General features: G+C 49.7%; 1 protein-coding gene across 1 annotated transcript in view; it reads right to left on the bottom strand.

Annotated features, from left to right (window-relative positions):
* The window catches only part of LOC106560406 (uncharacterized), a 101081-nt gene that overhangs the window by 6387 nt on the left and 72805 nt on the right, over positions 1–21889 (bottom strand). Inside the window, exons 5-9 of the mRNA XM_014123293.3 lie at positions 17199–17368; positions 14604–14685; positions 14094–14249; positions 13923–13992; positions 1663–1794 (exon numbers count right to left, since the gene is read on the bottom strand). Coding sequence (XP_013978768.2) covers positions 1663–1794; positions 13923–13992; positions 14094–14249; positions 14604–14685; positions 17199–17368 — 610 coding nt within the window. The remainder of the gene's footprint in view (positions 1–1662; positions 1795–13922; positions 13993–14093; positions 14250–14603; positions 14686–17198; positions 17369–21889) is intronic.

Raw genomic sequence — 21889 nt, forward strand, 5'->3', positions numbered from 1 at the left:
ATTTCTCTGTGCAATATTTAAATGAGGCCTGACAGTGTGAAAAAGCATGTGCTACACAGACACTCAGAAACAACAACAGAGACAGACAGACAGCGAGCGACAGACGACAACGAGCGACAGACAGCGAGCGTGCGACAGACAGCGAGCGCGCGACAGACAGCGAGCGCGAAAGAGACGGAAAGAGAAACGGAAAGAGAGAAACGGAAAGAGAGAGAGACAGAGGAAGGAAGGATACAGGAAAGGAAGGAAGGATAGAGAAGAAGGGAGGGAGGGAGGGGGTATAAGAAAGGATAGAGGAGAGGATAAAGGGAGGGGGTATAAGAAAGGATAGAGGAGAGGATAAAGGGAGGGGGTATAAGAAAGGATAGAGGAGAGGATAAAGGGAGGGGGTATAAGAAAGGATAGAGGAGAGGATAAAGACAAAGAGAAGGAAGGAGAGAAGAGGATAGAAGTGGTATTAGGGGTGAATGTAGGGACAGGGGTGATGTCACTATGGACAGGTGTATAAAATCGAGCTCACAGCCAGGCAATCTCCATAGACAAACATTGGCAGTAGAATGGCCTTACTAAGGATCTCTGTGACTTTCCTCTCCAGTCAATACCAAGAGCCAGTTCTTCCAAACCTCCTGTGTAGGACACACAAGCTCACAGAACTAGACCGCTGAGTGCTGAAGCGTGTAAAAATTGTCTGTCCTCGGTTGCAACACCCACTACAGAGTTCCAAAATACCTCTGGAAGCAACGTCAGCACAAGATCTATTCGTTGGGAGCTTAATGAAATGGGTTTCTATGGCAGAGCAGCCGCACACAAGCCTAAGATCACTATGCGCAATGCTAAGCATCGGCTAGAGGGGTGTAAAGCTCGCCGCCATTAGACTCTGTAGTGGAAACACGTTCTCTGGAGTGATGAATCACGCTTCACCATCTGGCAGTTCAACAGACAAATCTGAGTTTAGCGGACGCCAGGAGAATGCTACCTGCCCCAATGCATAGTGCCTACTGTAAAGTTTGGTGGAGGAGGAATAATGGTCTGGAGCTGTTATTCATGATTCGGGCTAGGCCTCTTAGTTCCAGTGAAGAGAGATCTTAACGCTACTCCATACAATGACATTCTAGACGATTCTGTGCTTCCAACTTTGTGGCAACAGTTTGGAGAAGGCCCTTTCCTGTTTCAGCGTGACAATACCCCTGTGCACAAAGTGTCCATACAGAAATCCTTTGTCAAGATCGGTGTGGAAGAACTTGACTGGCCTGCACAGAGTCCTGACTCCAACTCCATCGAACACCTTTGGGATAAATTGGAACGCCGACTGCGAGCCAGGCCTAATCGCCCAACATCAGTGCCCGACCTCACTAATGCTCATGTGGCTGAATGGAAGCAAATCCCTGCAGCAATGTTCCAACATCTAGTGGAAAGCCTTCCCAGAAGAGTGGATGCTGTTATAGCAGGAAAGGGGGACCAACTCCATATTAATGGCTGTGATTTTGGAATGTGATGTTCGACGAGCAGGTGTCCACATACTTTTGGTCATGTGGTGTGTATCTGTGTAGAGGATGTACATGAGTGTGAATGTACCTTTTCTGCCACAGGGCAGTAGATCATGATAAAGAGAGAGATGGAGAGAATGTTGTGAGTGACTGAGTGTGTACGTGTGTGTTATACCTTCTGACCCTGAGGGCAGTACCCCCTGATGAAGTCCTGGCACACAGCAGCCCCGCGGGACACGTAGACATGGCTGTAGGGACAGCTACTGTTGTTACATATACCCTTCAGGAAGTACGAACACACAGGCATCTAGAGAGAGAAGTTGTTGTTACAATATATCTACAGGGATGACATACCAATAAAACATTTGAAATTGAATTGAACATTTAATTGAGAGAACGAGAGATGCAAAACAGAGAGAGAGAGTAAAGAGAGAGAAAGAGAGTAAAGAGGTTGAAACCCTGCATGCAGAGTTCTGTAAGGTTCTCCTACATGTCCAGAGGAAAACTACAAACAATGCATGCTGGGCAGAATTAGGCCAATATCCACTAATAATAAAAACGCAAAAAGAGAGCAATTCAGTTTTGGAAACATCTAAAATACAGTGACCCCCTCTCATATCATTACCAAGCCCTGCAATGCCAAGAGATGAGCAAAGAAAAGAGTCCCCTCATCCAGCTGGTCCTGGTGCTGAGCTCAGAAACCTGTTCTACTAACACACTGAAACCTCAGGACCAGAACATCCAATCCAATTACAACACAATCAAAACAAAACTACATTGCTTATTGGGAAACACAAGCACAAAGCAAAATGCAGTGCTATCTGGCCCTAAATCAACAGTACACCATGGCAAACTATTTGACCATGGTTGCTGAGCAAAACCTTAGAAAAACCTTGACAAAGTACAGGCTCAGTGAGCACAGCCTTGCCATTGAAAAGGCTAGACACTGAAAAAACCTGGCTCCCTGTAGAGGAAAGGCTGTGCAACAACTGCACAACAGCAGAACCTGAGACAGAGCTGCATTTCCTGACAAAATGTCAAACATATAAAACAATTAGAGAGTCATTTCCCCAAATTTGAAACTCTTATTCAAGGTTTCAAAGACCTCTCTGATGAGGATAGACTACCCGTCCCGTTGGGGGAGGACACAGAGAGCTGTGGGTTGGCAGCGCACTACATTGCTGCCTGCCATAAGTTGAGGGACAGTGTCTGACAGACCAATCAACCTGCACATGTCCTCTACTGTATGATTATTGTTATTGTTCAATATATGGTTATTTTGACCCTTGGTTATTGTTGTTACTGTTGTCCCGTTGACAATTTTGATTCTTATTATCTTAATATTGTAAATATCCAAAGTAAGCTTTGGCAATATGTACATTGTTACGTCATGCCAATAAAGCAAATTGAATTGAAAGAGAGAGCGTAAAGAGAAAACAAGAGAGGCAAGACAGAGCGAGAGTAAAGAGGGAAAAGATAGGGTCAGGGTGGGGCAAGGGGGAAGGAGAGGGTCAGGTTGGGGCAAGGGGGGAAGGAGAGGGGCAGGGTGGGGCGAGGGGGGAAGGAGAGGGGCAGGGTGGGGCGAGGGGGGAAGGAGAGGGGCAGGGTGGGAAGGAGAGGGTCAGGGTGGGGCAAGGGGGAAGGAGAGGGGCAGGGTGGGGCGAGGGGGGAAGGAGAGGGGCAGGGTGGGGCGAGGGGGGAAGGAGAGGGGCAGGGTGGGGCGAGGGTGGGAAGGAGAGGGCCAGGGTGGGGCGAGGGGGGAAGGACAGGGCCAGGGTCGGGCGAGGGTGGAAGGACAGGGCCAGGGTGGGAAGGAGAGGGCCAGGGTGGGGCGAGGGTGGGAAGGAGAGGGCCAGGGTGGGGCAAGGGGGAAGGAGAGGGGCAGGGTGGGGCAAGGGGGAAGGAGAGGGGCAGGGTGGGGCGAGGGGGGAAGGAGAGGGGCAGGGTGGGGCGAGGGGGGAAGGAGAAGGGCAGGGTGGGGCGAGGGGGGAAGGAGAGGGGCAGGGTGGGGCGAGGGGGGAATGAGAGGGGCAGGGTGGGGCGAGGGGGGAAGGAGAGGGGCAGGGTGGGGCGAGGGGGGAAGGAGAGGGGCAGGGTGGGGCGAGGGGGGAAGGAGAGGGGCAGGGTGGGGCGAGGGGGGAAGGAGAGGGCCAGGGTGGGGCGAGGGGGGAAGGACAGGGCCAGGGTCGGGCGAGGGGGGAAGGACAGGGCCAGGGTGGGAAGGAGAGGGCCAGGGTGGGGCGAGAGGGGAAGGAGAGGACCAGGGTGGGCCGAGGGGGGAAAGGAGAGGGCCAGGGTGGGGCGAGGGGGGAAAGGAGAGGGCCAGGGTGGGGCGAGGTGGAAAGGAGAGGGCCAGGGTGGGGCGAGGGGGGAAAGGAGAGGGCCAGGGTGGGGCGAGGGGGGAAAGGAGAGGGCCAGGGTGGGGCGAGGTGGAAAGGAGAGGGCCAGGGTGGGGCGAGGGGGGGAAGGAGAGGGGCAGGGTGGGGCGAGGGGGGAAGGAGAGGGTCAGGGTGGGGCGAGGGGGAAAGGAGAGGGTCAGGGTGGGGCGAGGGGGGAAGGAGAGGGTCAGGGTGGGGCAAGGGGGAAGGAGAGGGGCAGGGTGGGGCGAGGGGGGAAGGAGAGGGGCAGGGTGGGGCGAGGGGGGAAGGAGAGGGGCAGGGTGGGGCGAGGGGGGAAGGAGAGGGGCAGGGTGGGGCGAGGGGGGAAGGACAGGGCCAGGGTCGGGCGAGGGGGGAAAGACAGGGCCAGGGTGGGAAGGAGAGGGCCAGGGTGGGGCGAGGGGGGAAGGAGAGGGCCAGGGTGGGGCGAGGGTGGGAAGGAGAGGGCCAGGGTGGGGCAAGGGGGAAGGAGAGGGGCAGGGTGGGGCGAGGGGGGAAGGAGAGGGGCAGGGTGGGGCGAGGGGGGAAGGAGAGGGGCAGGGTGGGGCGAGGGGGGAAGGAGAGGGGCAGGGTGGGGCGAGGGGGGAAGGAGAGGGGCAGGGTGGGGCGAGGGGGGAAGGAGAGGGCCAGGGTGGGGCGAGGGTGGGAAGGAGAGGGCCAGGGTGGGGCGAGGGGGGAAAGGAGAGGGCCAGGGTGGGGCGAGGGGGGAAAGGAGAGGGCCAGGGTGGGGCGAGGGGGAAAGGAGAGGGCCAGGGTGGGAAGGAGAGGGCCAGGGTGGGGCGAGGGGGGGAAGGAGAGGGCCAGGGTGGGGCGAGGGGGGGGAAGGAGAGGGCCAGGGTGGGGCGAGGGGGGGAAGGAGAGGGCCAGGGTGGGGCGAGGGGGGGAAGGAGAGGGCCAGGGTGGGGCGAGGGGGGGAAGGAGAGGGCCAGGGTGGGGCGAGGGGGGAAAGGAGAGGACCAGGGTGGGGCGAGGGGGGGAAGGAGAGGGCCAGGGTGGGGCAAGGGGGGGAAGGAGAGGGCCAGGGTGGGGCGAGGGGAAGGAGAGGGCCAGGCCGCCTTGTTGGAATGGGATCAGTTCTACCTAATTAACTGCTACAGAAATATTTATCCAGGCTGCAGCTTGTCCAGCTATCATGATGTGTTTATGTGCTGGCTGTGTGTACGGGTGTACGGTCGCCAGGGCACGGGGGGTTGGGATGGGCAGAGGTGGGGGGTACAGGGGGTCTAGTTTCGGGAGTTATTTGTGAGGGGTACAGGATGGGCCTCCTCGCCTATCCCCAGCCCCCACTAGTGCCAGGATAAAGTTCAGATGCCTACCCCCCTCCACTCCCCTCCAGTGGTGGAAAAAGTACCCAATTGTCATACTTCAATAAAAGTAAAGATACCTTAATAGAAAATGACTCAAGAAAAAGTGAAAGTCACCCAATAAAATACTACTTAAGTAAAAGTCTAAGGTTTTAAATATACTTAAGTATCAAAAAGTAAATATAATTGCTAAAAGTACAAATAATTTAAAATTCCTTAAATTAAGCGAACCAGACGGCACAATCTTCTTGTTTTTGAAATTGACGGCTAGCCAGAGGCACGCTCCAACACTCAGACATCATTTACAAACGAAGCCTTTGTGTTTAGTGAGTCCGCCAGATCAGAGGCAGTAGGGATGATCAGGGATGTTCTCTGTTTAGTGAGTCCACCAGATCAGAGGCAGTAGGGATGATCAGGGATGTTCTCTGTTTAGTGAGTCCACCAGGTCAGAGGCAGTAGGGATGATCAGGGATGTTCTCTGTTTAGTGAGTCCACCAGGTCAGAGGCAGTAGGGATGATCAGGGATGTTCTCTTGAGTGTGTGACTTAGACCATTTTCCTGTCCTGCTAAGCATTCAAAATGTAACTTTTGGGTGTCAGGGAAAATGTATGGAGTAAAAAGTACATCATTTTCTTTAAGAATGTAGCGAAGTAAAAGTTGTCAAAAATATAAATAGTAAAGTACAGATACCCAAAAAAACTTTACACCACTGCTCCCCTCTATCCCCCATCCCGCTTCACCCCTCTCTACTTACCCCCTACCCCCACTCCTCTACCCCCTACCCCCACTCCTCTACCCCCTACCATCACTCCACCTCTCTACTCCCCTTCATCTCTCTACTCCCCCCCACCTCTCTCAACTCCCCCCTACCCCCACCTCTCTCTACTCCCCCCCATCTCTCTCTACTCCCCCCTACCCCCACCTCTCTACTGCCACCCCTCCCACCTCTCTACTGCCCCCCCTCACCTCTACTCCCCCCTCACCTCTCTACTCCCCCCCTCACCTCTCCACCTCTACTCCCCCCAACCTCTCCACTGCCCCCCCACCTCTCTACTGCCCCCCTCTACTTCCCCCTACCCCCACCTCTCTACTGCCACCCCTCCCACCTCTCTACTGCCCCCCCCTCACCTCTACTCCCCCCTCACCTCTCTACTCCCCCCCTCACCTCTCCACCTCTACTCCCCCCAACCTCTCCACTGCCCCCCACCTCTCTACTGCCCCCCTCTACTTCCCCCTACCCCCACCTCTCTACTGCCACCCCTCCCACCTCTCTACTGCCCCCCCCTCACCTCTACTCCCCCCTCACCCCTCTACTCCCCCACCTCTCTACTCCCCCACCTCTCTACTCCCCCACCTCTCTAACCCCCCTCCTCTCTACTCTCCCCCCCCCCCCCCACCTCTCTACTCCCCCTTCATTTCTCTGCCCCGTAAGATAAACGGACAGCTGGCCTCTAGGAACTCTGGGACCACAGCATGACAGCCGACACAGGTGCACAGAATTGTGTGTGTGTCTCAGTGTGTGTGTGGGTGGGTGTGTATGTGACTGTGCGTGTGTGTGTGTGTGTCTCAGTGTGTGTGGATGTGTATGTGACTGTGCGTGTGTGTCTCGGTCTGTGTGCGTGACTGTGTGTGCGTGCGTGCGTTCATGCATGTCTTGGTCTTTTTGTGTGTGTGTGTTGGATGGATGGCGAGCCTGGACTGGACACCTGTCTGTGGGTTGTTTTTCTAGAGGAAAACATCTTTCCCTATTTAGTGTCACCACTTTCCTTTCCCCTATACCAGCATTCCCCAACTGGCACGGGTGGTTTTATTTGGCTCCCCAAGTTTTCAGAGCAAAAACAAATATATTTAAAAAAAGCTGTAATTCTTATTTTATTTTCATTGTTGTACATAAAAGATTGTAAACATACCAGAAAATCTATTCCCCAGTATTCTCACACATAATAGAGAGACATGTGATGGTCTATAAATGTAAGCAAGGTTTGAAATGATTATGGTTTAGTAAAACATATCTGTTCGGGCTTTTGAAAGAATACTGTACCAAGTTATCTAGCGGAATAAACTAAGTTTGAGTCTATTCCTGGAAACATTGAACCACTGTAGTTTACATCAATTTTAATTTCTAGTGGTAGCTAGAAAAGTTATATTTTAGCGTTTTAGTGTTTCAGTGAATTGTTAGTGAGGCAGGCCCTGTTCTCTCGCTTCCCCAGTTGTTTAGTTAATTTTTCAGGCCAATCTCCTTTGCATTAGCGTAGCCTCTCCTGTAGCCTATCAACTATGTGTCGGTCTATCCCTGTTCTCTCCTCTCTGCACAGGCCATACAAACGCTTCACATCGCGTGGCCGCTGCCACGCTAACCTGGTGGTCCCAGCGCGTGGAGTTCGTGGTCTCCGGCAGCCTCTGGAACTGCCGGTCTGCGGCCAACAAGGCAGAGTTCATCTCAGCCTATGCTACCCTCCAGTCCCTCGACTTCTTGGCGCTGACGGAAACATGGATTACCACAGAAAACACTGCTACTCCTCTCTCCTCATCTGACCACGTGTTCTCGCACACCCCAAGAGAATCTGGTTAGCGGGGTGGTAGCACTGGAATCCTCATCTCTCCCAAGTGGACATTCTCTCATTCTCCCCTGACCCATCTGTCTGTCTATCTCCTCCTTAGAAATCCTTTTCCCTTTTCCCTCTCAAGACCATGGTGCTTGCCTACGGAGCTGTGAGGGGAACGGCACCTCCGTACCTTCAGGCTCTGATCAGGCCCTACACCCAAACAAGGGCACTTCGTTCATCCACCTCTGGCCTGCTGGCCCCCTACCTCTGTGGAAGCACAGTTCCCGCTCAGCCCAGTCAAAACTGTTCGCTGCTCTGGCACCCCAATGGTGGAACAAGCTCCCTCACGACGCCAGGACAGTGGAGTCAATCACCACCTTCCGTAGACACCTGAAACCCCACCTCTTTAAGGAATACCTGGGATAGGATATAGTAATCCTTCTAACCCCCCCCCCAAAAAAAGATATGTACTATTGTAAAGTGGTTGTTCCACTGGATATCTTACGGTGAATGCACCAATTTGTAAGTCGCTCGGGATAAGAGCGTCTGCTAAATTACGTAAATGTAAATGTCTTGTATTGTCTTGTCCCATGTATATATATATCCTTTAATATCTTGTTCTTCGCATTCTTTTTAATATTTTTCCTAAACCTCAACTTCTAAATACTCTCCTGCAACTCGCCTCACCCAATGTGGTGTGGATCTGTTTTTTTTTAAGTATTTCTACTTAAATCGGAACTGGAATCCCTCAACTGAAGCTAGCTAGCTAACTAGCTACCAGCTATCAGTCACCTAACCACTGCTAGCGGTCATCAGCTAACTTTATTCACTGCTGTAGCACATTCTGCCAACTGGGATGTCTTAGCCGTGTCTGAAGCCTGGCTTGGGAAAACCACCAAAACCCAGAAATTTCCATCCCTAACTATAACATTTTCCGCCAAGATAGAACTGCCAAAGGGGGCGGTGTTGAAATCCACTGCAGAGATAGCCTGCAGAGTTGTGTCTTACTATCCAAGTCTGTACCAAAACAATTTGAGCTTCTACTTCTAAAAATTCCTTTCCAGAAACAAGTCTCTCACCGTTGCCTCTTGCTATAGACCACCCTCTGCCCCCAGCTGTGCCCTGGACACCATATATGAATTGATTGCCCCTCATCTATCTTCTGAGCTCGAGCTGCTAGGTGACCTAAACTGGGACATGCTTAACACCCCGGCCATCCTACAATCTAAGCTTGATGCCCTCAATCTCACACAAATTGTCTATGAACCTACCAGGTACAACCCCAAATCCGTAAACATGGGCACCCGCATAGATATCATCCTAACTAACTCGCACTCCAAATACACCTCTGCTGTTTTCAACCAAGATCTCAGCGATCACTGCCTCATTGTCTGCATCTCTAATGGGTCTGCGGTCAAACGACCACCCCTCATCACTGTCAAACGCTCCCTAAAACACTTCAGCGAACAGGCCTTTCTAATCGACCTGGCCGGGGTATCCTGGAATATCATTGACCTCATCCCGTCAGTAGAGGATGCCTGGTTATTCTTTAAAAGTGCCTTCCTCACCATCGTAAATAAGCATGCTCCATTCAAAAAATGTAGAACCAGGAATAGATATAGCCCTTGGTTCACTCCAGACCTGTCTGCCCTTGACCAGCACAAAAACAGCCTGTGGCATTCTGCATTAGCATCGAATAGCCCCCGTGATATGCCATTTTTCAGGTAAGTTAGGATCCAATATACACAGGCAGTTAGGAAAGCTAAGGCTAGCTTTTTCAAACAGAAATTTGCATCCTGTAGTACAAACTCAAAAAAGTTCTGGGACACTGTAAAGTCCATGGAGAATAAGAGCACCTCCTCCCAGCTGCCCACTGCACTGAGGCTAGGAAACACTGTCACTACCAATAAATCCACAATAATTGAGAATTTCAATAAGCATTTATCTATGGCTGGCCATGCTTTCCACCTGGCTACTCCTACCCAGGTCAACAGCCCTGCGCTCCCCACAGCAACTCGCCCAAACCTCCCCCACTTCTCCTTCACCCAAATCCAGATAACTGATGTTCTGAAAGAGCTGCAAAGTCTGGACCCCTACAAAATCTGGACCCTCTCTAAAATGATCTGCCGAAATTGTTGCAACCCCTATTACTAGCCTGTTCAACCTCTCTTTCGTATTGTCTGAGATTCCCATAGATTGGAAAGCTGCCGCGGTCATCCCCCTCTTCAAAGGGGGAGACACTCTAGACCCAAATTGCTACAGACCTATATCTATTCTACCCTGCCTTTCTAAGGTCTTTGAAAGCCAAGTTAAACAGATTACCGACAACTTGGGAACTCACCGTACCTCTGCCAAGCAATCTGGTTTCAGAGCTGGTCATGGGTGCACTTCAGCCACGCTCAAGGTCCAAAACAATATCATAACCGCCATCGATAAGAGATAACTGTGCAGCCGTATTCATCGACCTGGCTAAGGCTTTCGACTCTGTCAATCACAACATTCTTATTGGCAGACTCAACAGCCTTGGTTTCTCAAATGATTGCCTCGCTTGGTTCACCAACTAGTTCTCCGATAGAGTTCAGTATGTCAAATCGGAGGGCCTGTTGTCCCGACCTCTGGCAGTCTCTATGGGGGTGCCACAGGGTTCAATTCTCGGGCCGACTCTCTTCTCTGTAAACATCAATGATGTCACTCTCGCTGCTGGTGATTCTTTTCTCTACGCAGACGACACCATTCTGTATACCTCTGGCCCTTCTTTGGACACTGTGTTAAATAACCTCTAGACGAGCTTCAATGCCATACAACTCTCCTTCCGTGGCCTCCAACTGCTCTTAAATGCAAGTAAAACTAAATGCATGCTCTTCAACTATTCGCTGCCCGCACCTGCCCGCCCATCCAGCATCACTACTCTGGACGGTTCTGACTTAGGTATTTGTAGTTATCCACATATTCTAGGTGTCTGGTTAGACTGTAAACTCTCCTGTAAGCCAATTCTTCCTTTGGCCGCCTCTCCTTCCAGTTCTCTGCTGCCAATGACTGGAACGAACAGCAAAAATCTCTGAAGCTGGAGACTCTTACCTCCCTCACTAGCTTTAACCTGTTGAGGTGTACGGCTGGATGAAAACGTACCCAAATTAAACTGGTTACTACTCTGGCTCAGAAACTAGAATATGCATATTATTAGTAGGTTTGGATAGAAAACACTCTGAAGTTTCTAAAACGGTTTGAATGATGTCTGTGAGTATAACAGAACTCATATGGCAGGCAAAAACCAGAGGAAAAATCCAACCAGGAAGTGGAAAGTCTGAGAATTGTAGTTCTTTTGATTCTCTATCGAAACTACAGTTTCTGTGGGGTCACGTTGCACTTCCTAAGGCTTCCATTGGCTGTCAACAGCCTTCAGAAAGTTCTTTCAGCATTCTCCTGTCACTGGGCAGATAATAGGAGCTCAGTCACTGAGTGGACTGCCTGGAGACAAAGGGATTGGATATGCGCTATCCCGCGAGGGCGCCGCTCCTCCTTTTTCTTCTTGAATGAATATGCTAATTGTCCAGTTGGAATATTATCGCGATTTTACGTTAAAAATACCATAAAGATTGATTTTAAACAACGTTTGACATGCTTCTAAGTACGGTAATGGAACATTTAGACTTTTTGTCTCTGGTACCACGCTCGCGCCTTATGCCTTTGGATAGTGCTCTGAACGAACAAACAAAACGGAGGTATTTGGACATAAATATGGATTATTTCGAACAAAAACAACATTTCTTGTGGAAGTAGCAGTCCTGGGAGTGCATTCTGATGAAGAGCAGCAAAGGTAAGAGAATATTTATAATACTAATTCTGAGTTTAGGTTGCCCCGAACTTGGCGGGTGTCTGTATAGCTTGCTGTGATGGTGAGCTATGTATTCAGAATATTGAAAAATGTGCTTTCTCTGTAAAGCTATTTTAAAATCTGACACAGCGGTTGCATCCAGGAATAGTCCATCTATAATTATTTAAATAATTGTTATATATTTTGTCAACGTTTATGATGAGTATTTTTGTAAATTGATGTGCACATTCACCGGACGTTTTGGTGGGAATACATTTTTTGAACATCACGCGCCAATGTAAAATGCTGTTTTTGTATATAAATATGAACTTTATCGAACAAAACATACATGTATTGTGTAACATAATGTCCTAGGAGTGTCATCTGATGAAGATCGTCAAAGGTTAGTGCTTCATTTGGCTGTGTTTTGGTTTTTTGTGACACATGTCCTTGCTTGGAAAATGGCTGTGTGATTATTTTTGTCTATGTACTCTCCTAACATAATCTAATGTTTTGCTTTCGCTGTAAAGCCTTTTTGAAATCAGACAATGGGGTTACATCAAGGAGAAGTGCATCTTTAAAATGGTGTAAAATAGTTGTATGCATGAGAAAGTTTAATTATGACATTTTGTTGTTTTGAATTTGCCGCCCTGATATTTCACTGGCTGTGTCCCGCAGGTGGGACGCTAGCGTCCCACGTAGCCCATAGAAGTTAAGCACCAGCTGTCAGAGCAGCTCACAGATCACTGCACCTGTACATAGCTCATCTGTAAATAGCCCATCCAATCTACCTCATCCCCATACTGTAATTATGTATTTATCTTGCTCCTTTGCACCCCAGTATCTCTACTTGCACATTCATCTTCTGCACACCCTACCATTCCAGTGTTAATTTGCTATATTGTAATTACTTCGCCACCATAGCTTATTTATTGCCTTACCTCTCTTATCCTACCTCATTTGCACATGCTGTATATAGATTTTTCTACTGTATTATTGATTGTATGTTTGTTTATTCCATGTGTAACTCTGTGTTGTTGTTTGTGTCGAACTGCTTTGCTTTATCTTGGCCAGGTCGCAGTTGCAAATGAGAACTTGTTCTCAACGAGCCTACCTGGTTAAATAAAGGTGAAAAATAAATAAGACATTTTAACTACACTTACTAATATGTTACTATAGACTTATCCATGAAGCATTATAAGGATGGGCTTCTATGCTGGTGTTGGTAGAACTAAATGTGATGGGAAGGAGGTGGTTACATCTAGAGCTCATCTTCTAGATCTTCTTGGATTTAATACAAACACTGATTTCAACATTTGGAACCAAATCAAACTGTTTTGAAACGAGCAGGTGTCCTACTTTTAACTGCTGACCTATTTGAGATGGATCCAGTTCAGATGTCTGTCTCAGGCCTTCACAAGAGTAATGGGTGTGTGTGACTGACTGTGAACATATGGGCATGTGTAACCGTCTGTGTGTGTGTGTGTGTTCTAGTTAGTTAGGGGGTTGTGTACCCATGCCTTTTAAGGTGTTACACGCTAAGGTGTGAACCATGTTGGGACATCTGAAACCCTCGACAGGGATCACCATTTTGGTCATGACAGCGCCATCGCCCCGTACCCCTTCTCAACACGTAACCCTTACCCCAGAATCAGGTCACGTGTCTGAGTGGCTCTCGGTGTGTATACTGCCAGTGTGTATAGCTTGTGTATATTTGTATCTCAATACTGCCAGTGGGAGCACAGAGACAGGAGCTGTGCCAATAGTGTGAACATGACTCTTAGCTGTATCTCCATACAGCACCTCTTCTACCAGCCATATCTCCATACAGCACCTCTTCTACCAGCCATATCTCGATACAGCACCTCTTCTACCAGCCATAACTCGATACAGCACCTCTTCTACCAGCCATAACTCGATACAGCACCTCTTCTACCAGCCATAACTCAATACAGCACCTCTTCTACCAGCCATAACTCGATACAGCACCTCTTCTACCAGCCATAACTCGATACAGCACCTCCTCTACCAGCCATATCTCTATACAGCACCTCTTCTAGCAGTCATATCTCTATACAGCACCTCTTCTACCAGTCATAACTCGATACAGCACCTCTTCTACCAGCCATAACTCGATACAGCACCTCTTCTACCAGCCATAACTCTGGGTGCAAAACTAACAGCCGGTCCTAATTCAATTCCCGTTCTGTAATCTTCCTGGTTATGTAACTGACGGCGCCAAATGTTAACTGTCTAACTACAGTAGTACACTCCAACCCAGCTGGTGTGAGGGAGACATTGACGTTTCACATATTCTCACCTTCTCAAGGATTATTGCGTGTGTGGTGTGTGTGTGTGTGTGTGTGTGTGTAGTGTAGTGTGTCCAGTTTCACCTTCTCCTTGGCCACCTTGTGCGAGAATGGACAGGTCCCATCCGTCTGCTTACATTTACCCCTCAGGAACCTGCAATGGGAAGAGTCTTCAGGTCACAGAGCAGCCAATCACAGAGCAGCCAATCACAGAGCCAACACAGCTGTACATGGTTGTTTTTAGGTGTGTGTTACCTGGTACAGACGGCGACCTTATCAGGATCATGGATGTAGGGGCAGGTGTTGCCACGGTTACACTTTCCAAAGCGGTTGAAGTACATGCAGTACTGTTTCTGGGTCTTCTTCTGACGAGCGTGTCTGATGATGGCTAGACTCCTCTGAACCGCACGACTGGGGGACAGAACACACACAATCAACAGTCATGTTCCAAACAGATCAGAGCAGTAGATCTCGGCTTGCATTTTGACTCTGAAAAGTGATCTTGACTCAGAAAAGGTTGGTGACCACTGGTATACACCATCCAACCAAATGCTTACTTGCAGGTTCCTTCTCCACAAGCCAACAACAATAAGAAATGATAAAAGATAAGAATAGGAACATAAAGTAAATTGCTCAGTAGAATATAATAAACATGTTCTGGGGAAGGGGGGGATTGGAGGGAGCAAGTGGTTTTTCTATTGTGCAGTATTTAGCAATCATAATACGAGTATTGTAGCAGCAGTGTGTGTGTACTAAAGTGCCTACCTGGCCACAAAACGAGTGCTGGATGGCCGGAAGAAAGTACTCGAGGTGGTGGGGGAAATCTCCTGTGGATTGGACCATCTCACTGTTCGGGAAAATAGGCAATGGAATCAGAGAAAAGACAGCCTTTATAAAGACCAAAACATAACCAACTCAAATTGGGTCATATGGCGTTATTAATACACCACTGTGACTGACACATTTTGTGTGTGTGCCTGTCCATGCATGTGTGTGTGTGTGTACTCAGCACTAGGGCTGCACACTGTGTGCCCACGCAGGCAGATAGCCGTCAGGTCATTGCAGCCTATCTAGCTCGTCTGTGTGGTGCGATGGGGCCAGCACCAGCCTCAGCCTGGCAGCCGAAGCCAAACGTGACAACCAGTACAGTCTGAGAACATGGGACAGATGGGGTACAGGAGGGGAGTGAATGAGAGAGGGGGGAAGCTACGGAGGCCTGGTACCTATCCAAGCCTCTAGTTTTGGGAGGGAGGGCGGGCGGGAACGAGATATGGTGTAAGAGAGAGGGGGTAAGGTAAGGAGGCTTGACACTTATCCAAGTCTCTAATTTTGGAACATTTCAGGTGTAAGAGATATCCTCCTCCTCAGTATGTGATCTTGGCACTATGACGGGAGGCCACTGACAGAAGATCAGGACCAGAAGAGGAGTATAATCTCAGCTAACTGGACTGGTGAGATCTGAAATCATGGTGGTGGACACTGAAGGCGTGTTCAGACCATGCTGGAATGTCTGTGTGTTTATCAAGAGGCGAGTCACGAGCTGTGGGAACAGAACGGAACTCCAATTCCAGCCACAGGTTTTGACAGAGAGAGAGAGAGACAGAGACAGCCAGCCAGCGAGCGAAAGCTAGCAGCTCAGGTCTGGGTTTAATCTGGGTCGTTTCCCCCCCAGCAGCCCCTCCCTCCTGTCCCAGTGACAGATTACAGCTTTATTATTCCAGATGGCTAACACACAACACACCTCATACGCTACATAACCAAAAGTATGTGGACACCTGCTTGTCGAACATCTCATTCCTAAATCATGGGCATTAATATGGAGTTGGTCCCCCCTTTGCTGCTATAAAAGTCTCCACTCTTCTGGGAAGGCTTTCCACTAGATGCTGGAACATTGCTGCGTGGACTTACTTCCATTCAGCCACAAGAGCATCAGAGGGGTTGGGCACTGATGCTGGGCAACTAGGCCTGGCTCGCAGTTGGCGTTCCAAATAATCCCAAAGCTATTCGATTAGGTTGAGGTCAGGGGCTCTGTGCAGGCCAGTCAAGCTCTTCCACACCGATCTCGACAAACCATTTCTGTATGGACGTCACTTTGTGCACGGGGGCATTGTCACGCTGAAACAGGAAAGGACCTTCCCCAAATTGTTACCACAAAGTTGGAAGCACAGAATCGTCTAGAATGTCATTGTATGGAGTAGCGTTAAGATCTCTCTTCACTGGAACTAAGAGGCCTAGCCCGAATCATGAATAACAGCTCCAGACCATTATTCCTCCTCCACCAAACTTTACAATAGGCACTATGCATTGGTGTAGGTAGCGTTCTCCTGTTATCCACCGAACCCAGATTCATCCGTCGGACTGCCAGATGGTGAAGTGTGATTCATCACCCTAGAGAACGTGTTTCCACTGCTCCAGAGTCAATTGGCAGTGAGCTTTACACCCCTCCAGCCGACGCTTGGCATTGCGCATGGTGATCTTAGGCTTGTGTGCGGCTGCTGGGCCATGGAAACCCATTTCATGAAGCTCCTGACAAACAGTTCTTGTGCTGACGTTGCTTCCAGAGGCAGTTTGGAACTCGTTAGTGAGTGTTGCAACCAAGGACAGACGACTTTTAACCGCTACACTTCTGCACTCATACTAGGCGTAGTGCCACCAGGCCTAGCCTAACATAGGGCCACCAGGCCTAGCCTAACATAGGGCCACCAGGCTTAGCGTAGTGCGTCTAGGCCTAGCCTGGCGTAGTGCCACCGTGCCGAGCCTGGCGTAGTGCCACAGGGCCGAGCCTGGCGTAGTGCCACCGGGCCGAGCCTGGCGTAGTGCCACCGGGCCGAGCCTGGCGTAGTGCCACCGGGCCGAGCCTGGCGTAGTGCCACCGGGCCGAGCCTGGCGTAGTGCCACCGGGCCGAGCCTGGCGTAGTGCCACCAGGCCTAGCGTAGTGCCACCGGGCCGAGCCTGGCGTAGTGCCACCGGGCCGAGCCTGGCGTAGTGCCACCGGGCCTAGCCTGGCGTAGTGCCACCGGGCCTAGCCTGGCGTAGTGCCACAAGGCCTAGCCTGGCGTAGTGCCACCAGGCCTAGCCTGGCGTAGTGCCACAAGGCCTAGCCTGGCGTAGTGCCACAAGGCCTAGCCTGGCGTAGTGCCACAAGGCCTAGCATAGTGCCACAAGGCCTAGCATAGTGCCACAAGGCCTAGCATAATGCCAATAACAGGGCTACACACTATCATACGTCAACATGCACTCCCTCAGTGGTCTAGAACAACAATTGCACTCACATGCCTCTCGCTCTTTTGATCAGATTCTGTTTGTAACCCTTGCCTACAATGATTGGCACAGTGTATTTTGTAAGGTGTGTATAGTACTTGTTCTGTTGATTGGTGCACTGGATGTCATGGTGCGGGACAGCTTATTGGCTGAGACGCTGTAGAGGGTGCCACCGATCCAGCGCATGCTCCTCCCTCTACCTCTCCAGTGCTGGGCTGGGGGGTGCCTGTCCTGTCCCGGGGGACGCAGACGGCTCTGGAGTACATTCCTGGGGGGGAGAGGGAGAGATTGGCAAAGTGTTAGTAAAGGAAAGTAGGAATACACAGAACATCTTGTTTGAAAAGTTTCACAATTCCAGGTCTTGGGATGGTATTTCTATGGGAGGAAACTGAGGTGTGAAGGAAGGATCATTAGGAGAACAGCTGGGGAATACAGTACTTGGATCATTAGGAGAACTGCTAGGGAATACAGTACTTGGATCATTAGGAGAACTGCTAGGGAATACAGTACTTGGATCATTAGGAGAACTGCTAGGGAATACAGTACTTGGATCTTTAGGAGAACTGCTGGGGAATACAGTACTTGGATCATTAGGAGAACTGCTGGGGAATACAGTACTTGGATCTTTAGGAGAACTGCTGGGGAATACAGTACTTGGATCTTTAGGAGAACTGCTGGGGAATACAGTACTTGGATCTTTAGGAGAACTGCTGGGGAATACAGTACTTGGATCTTTAGGAGAACTGCTGGGGAATACAGTACTTGGATCTTTAGGAGAACTGCTGGGGAATACAGTACTTGGATCTTTAGGAGAACTGCTGGGGAATACAGTACTTGGGCCAAAAGACCCATTCAGGTTAACCACAAAGTAGTTAGGAGTTGAATGATACTGCGCTGGTAATATGCTCACTGCCTCACCACACCTCCACCCCTTTTCTCTCGGCCTGTCTCTTCCACGATATCTCCCATCGTCTACCTCCTCATCTCCCTCCTCTCTCTTCATGCCTCCCAGTCTAACCCTCCCTCCTTTCCTCTTTCCCTCCTCCTTCTCTCCCGTGTCACAGCACTCTGTTAAATTGCTGCCCTAATGGAAAGGACGGCAGTGTGGAAATGGAGAGAATTGAAAAGAGGAGGAAATCAATGAGATAATAGGTAGGAGGCCAGAGCAGGGAGGGCTGCCCCGGTCCTGAAGCAACGCATGGTGCCCAACGGACACACACACACACACACACACACACACACACACACACACACACACAGAGTCCTAGTCACAAACACCTTCACGCAGACTCGCACCGACGCACACGCACCAGCCTAAAGAATGCACACAAATATTCACACAACGACATCTAAACTCTAAGGAAGTCCCCCTCTGTGCTATGTGTGTGTTTAAAACAGTGTGTGCATCTGTGTGCGTGTGATGTTGGAGGCAGGGGTTATGGGGATAAATTGCACTGGCCTGTCACTTGTGTTTGGGTGGGATTGGGGCTGGTGTGCATGGCGCAGGTCATCATTTACTGCTGGACTTTAGATGGGCTGGAAATGTGTTTGGAGCCAGAGTTCCTGACTCCCATTACAGAGAACAGAGAGGGGACCCACACTCACACAACTAGCTCTACACTACACACTCAGAGACAAGGACACACACAAAGACAAGGACACACACACACACACACAACCAAAACAATGGTCACACAATGACAGGTCCATGCAGTGGGGAGTCTGCGTGTAGTAGAGAAAAGAAAAGAGGTACAGATCCCCAGTTAGCTCCCTTTCTCCCTCTACCACACCGGGCCATAACTCACCAGCAGAGACACTCAGTTTCACAAATACAAGATCAGTGTGTGCCCTACACAGGGCAACTGGAGCCAAGGGAGTCGTAATGGTGGCTAATGTAGGAGCAGTGACTGGCTCCCAGGGAGGCTTTAGCAGGGCCCCAAAGCCAGGGGAGCCATCGTGGAGGTTAATGTGGATATGACATGAACACTTAACATAGACAGCAGTTAACCCTGACACATGGTGCAGGATGAGGGAGGGGTGATGGAGCATTGGGGAAAATGTCAATGTGTGTGGAAGTGTGTGGTTGAGTGTGTATAAGTAAACGTGTGTGTGTGTGTGTGTGTTCATACAGTATGAGAGAATGTGTGTGTCTATAGCCTATACAAGAGAGTGTCTGCATGAGTGTGTATGTGTGCGTGTGTGTGTTTGCATGCGTGTGTGTGTGTGTGTGTTTGTGTGTTTGCATGTAATTGAGTGTAATTTGAGGTAGGCAGCTGTCTGAATGAGTTCCCCCCCCTCCAGCACAACATCATTACTGATAACAGCCTCTGTGGGACCATATTAACTTCTATACACCACCCCTACTATCACCATGTAATCTCCCTATTAATGAGAGATGAGGAGAGAGGGAAGGAGGATGGAAGGGAGTGAGAGAGAGAGATGGAGAGAGGCCGGGACGGAGAGAGGCCAGGAGTGAGAGAGACGGAGAGAGGCCGGGAGTGAGAGAGACGGAGAGAGGCCGGGAGTGAGAGAGACGGAGAGAGGCCGGGAGTGAGAGAGGCGGAGAGAGGCCGGGAGTGAGAGAGGCGGAGAGAGGCCGGGAGTGAGAGAGAACGAGAAAGGACGAGAGAGGCCAAGAGGGAGAGAGGCCGAGAGGGAGGCCGGGAGGGAGGGAGAGAGGCCGGGAGGAAGAGAGGGAGGGAGAGAGGCCGGGAGGAAGAGAGGGAGAGAGGCCGGGAGGAAGAGAGGGAGGGAGGGAGGCCGGGAGGAAGAGAGGCCAGGAGGAAGAGAGGCTGGGAGGCCTGGGAGGGAGAGAGGCCAGGAGGCCTGGGAGGGAGAGAGGCCAGGAGGCCTGGGAGGGAGAGAGGCCAGGACAAAATTCACAGAGAAATGTGATAGATCTGTCATCCTCATTGAAAGTCTAAAAAGCGGTAGATCGGTTCTATGTGCGCTATTTTTACGCTTCCTGTTTTTAATGTTTAATTTTTTTATGTTCGGTTTTGTACACCAACTTCAAACAGCTGAAAACACAATATTTTTGGTACTGGAAAATATATTTCACAGCAGTTTAAATGGTACAATGATTTTCTACAGTATTCTTGCTTATTTTGTCATATAAACTTAAATTAGGCGAACTATTAGATCTTAGCAACCAGGAAATAGTGGAGTGATTTCTGCATTCGTACTTTTAACCTGTTGGGGATAGGGGGCAGTATTTACACGTCCGGATAAAAAACGTACCCGATTTAATCTGGTTACTACTCCTGCCCAGTAACTAGAATATGCATATAATTATTGGCTTTGGATAGAAAACACCCTAAAGTTTCTAAAACTGTTTGAATGGTGTCTGTGAGTATAACAGAACTCATATGGCAGGCAAAAACCTGAGAAGATTCCTTACAGGAAGTGGCCTGTCTGACAAGTTCTTGTTCATCTTGGCTCTGTTTATTGAAGACTGAGGATCTTTGCTGTAACGTGACACTTCCTACGGCTCCCATAGGCTCTCAGAACCCGGGAAAAAGCTGAATGATATCGAGGCAGCCCCTGGCTGAAACACATTAGCGCATTTGGATAGTGGCCTGTCAGAGGACCATCAGACTGGGGCTCGTGCACGAGATGTTTTTATTTTCTCTCTCTTTGAACGTAAACACGCTTTCCCTGTCAGAATATTATTTCAATTGTTGTGTATATTAGATGTATTTTATTTAATGACTATTATTTCATTCCAAGTCAACATCTCATCTCTATAGAGCTGCTGCCTATGATGTCTGACAAGATCACTTTTTTTAGTAGTAAATAAGGCATATTTGTATGACTGCTGAATACTAACTATCAATGACTTAGATCATGTATTTTCAGGTAGAGATACCTCACGAAGCAACTGCTCTTTATCCTTATCGCTCACGTCTTCTTCTCTCCGTCTGGAATGGATTATGGTCATTGTAGTTAATTACCACGTTTTTTGCGCCAAAACTACTGTATGCAAAATAGTGGCCTGTTGGAAACTACAACTCCCTACTACATCGCACAGTCTGGGCTTGATCTGATTTATCTCTAGAGAAACTGCAGTTAGAAAATGTGCGTTGACCAAAAAAATACAAAAATAAAAAAACGACATGGAATTCAAATAATTGAACAGACATTGGTCAATTAGCTGTTTAAAAACGGAAAAATAACCGGTTTCGGTTAATCGCTCAGCACTAGCCCCAAGTGATACAACCATCTTAGAAAAGAGAGGGAGAACAGTTAGAGAAAGAGCAGCAGTATCTCTTCATTTCCTCTTCTCTCTCCTTGACCTGTTCCACGTGTTGCCCTTGACCCCCCAACTAGAGATCTGTTATCAGAGCTCCTCTAGGTCTGTCTGCCACACAAATCCTCCCCTGCCGGACAGCACACTCATTTCAGGGTGGAGCCCTTTCACAGACACTCCGATATACCGCTCTGTCCCCCTAGGCCTGGGGGACACACTCTCACTGCATACACATCTCAATCACCATGGTGATTCTTTAATGGGACAAACAATGGGGCAGAATGAGTGGAGGTGTATTAGTGGGGACAAGAGAGATTCAGAGCTGGTGTGTGTGTGGGGTGGGGGGAGTGTGTGCGTGTGTGTGTGTGTGTGTGTGTGTGTGTGTGTGGGGGGGGGGGGGAGTGAGTGTGTGTGTGGGGAGTGAGTGTGTGTGTGTGTGGGGAGTGAGTGTGTGTGTGTGTGGGGGGGAGCAGATATTTATTTACAGCCCTGGTAGATTGACCCCATAGACCATGATCCCACAGGGTTATAGGTGGTGAG

Source organism: Salmo salar, chromosome 10 (assembly GCF_965601325.2).
Source record: "Salmo salar chromosome 10, fSalSal1, whole genome shotgun sequence".
NCBI classification, from domain to species: domain Eukaryota; kingdom Metazoa; phylum Chordata; class Actinopteri; order Salmoniformes; family Salmonidae; genus Salmo; species Salmo salar.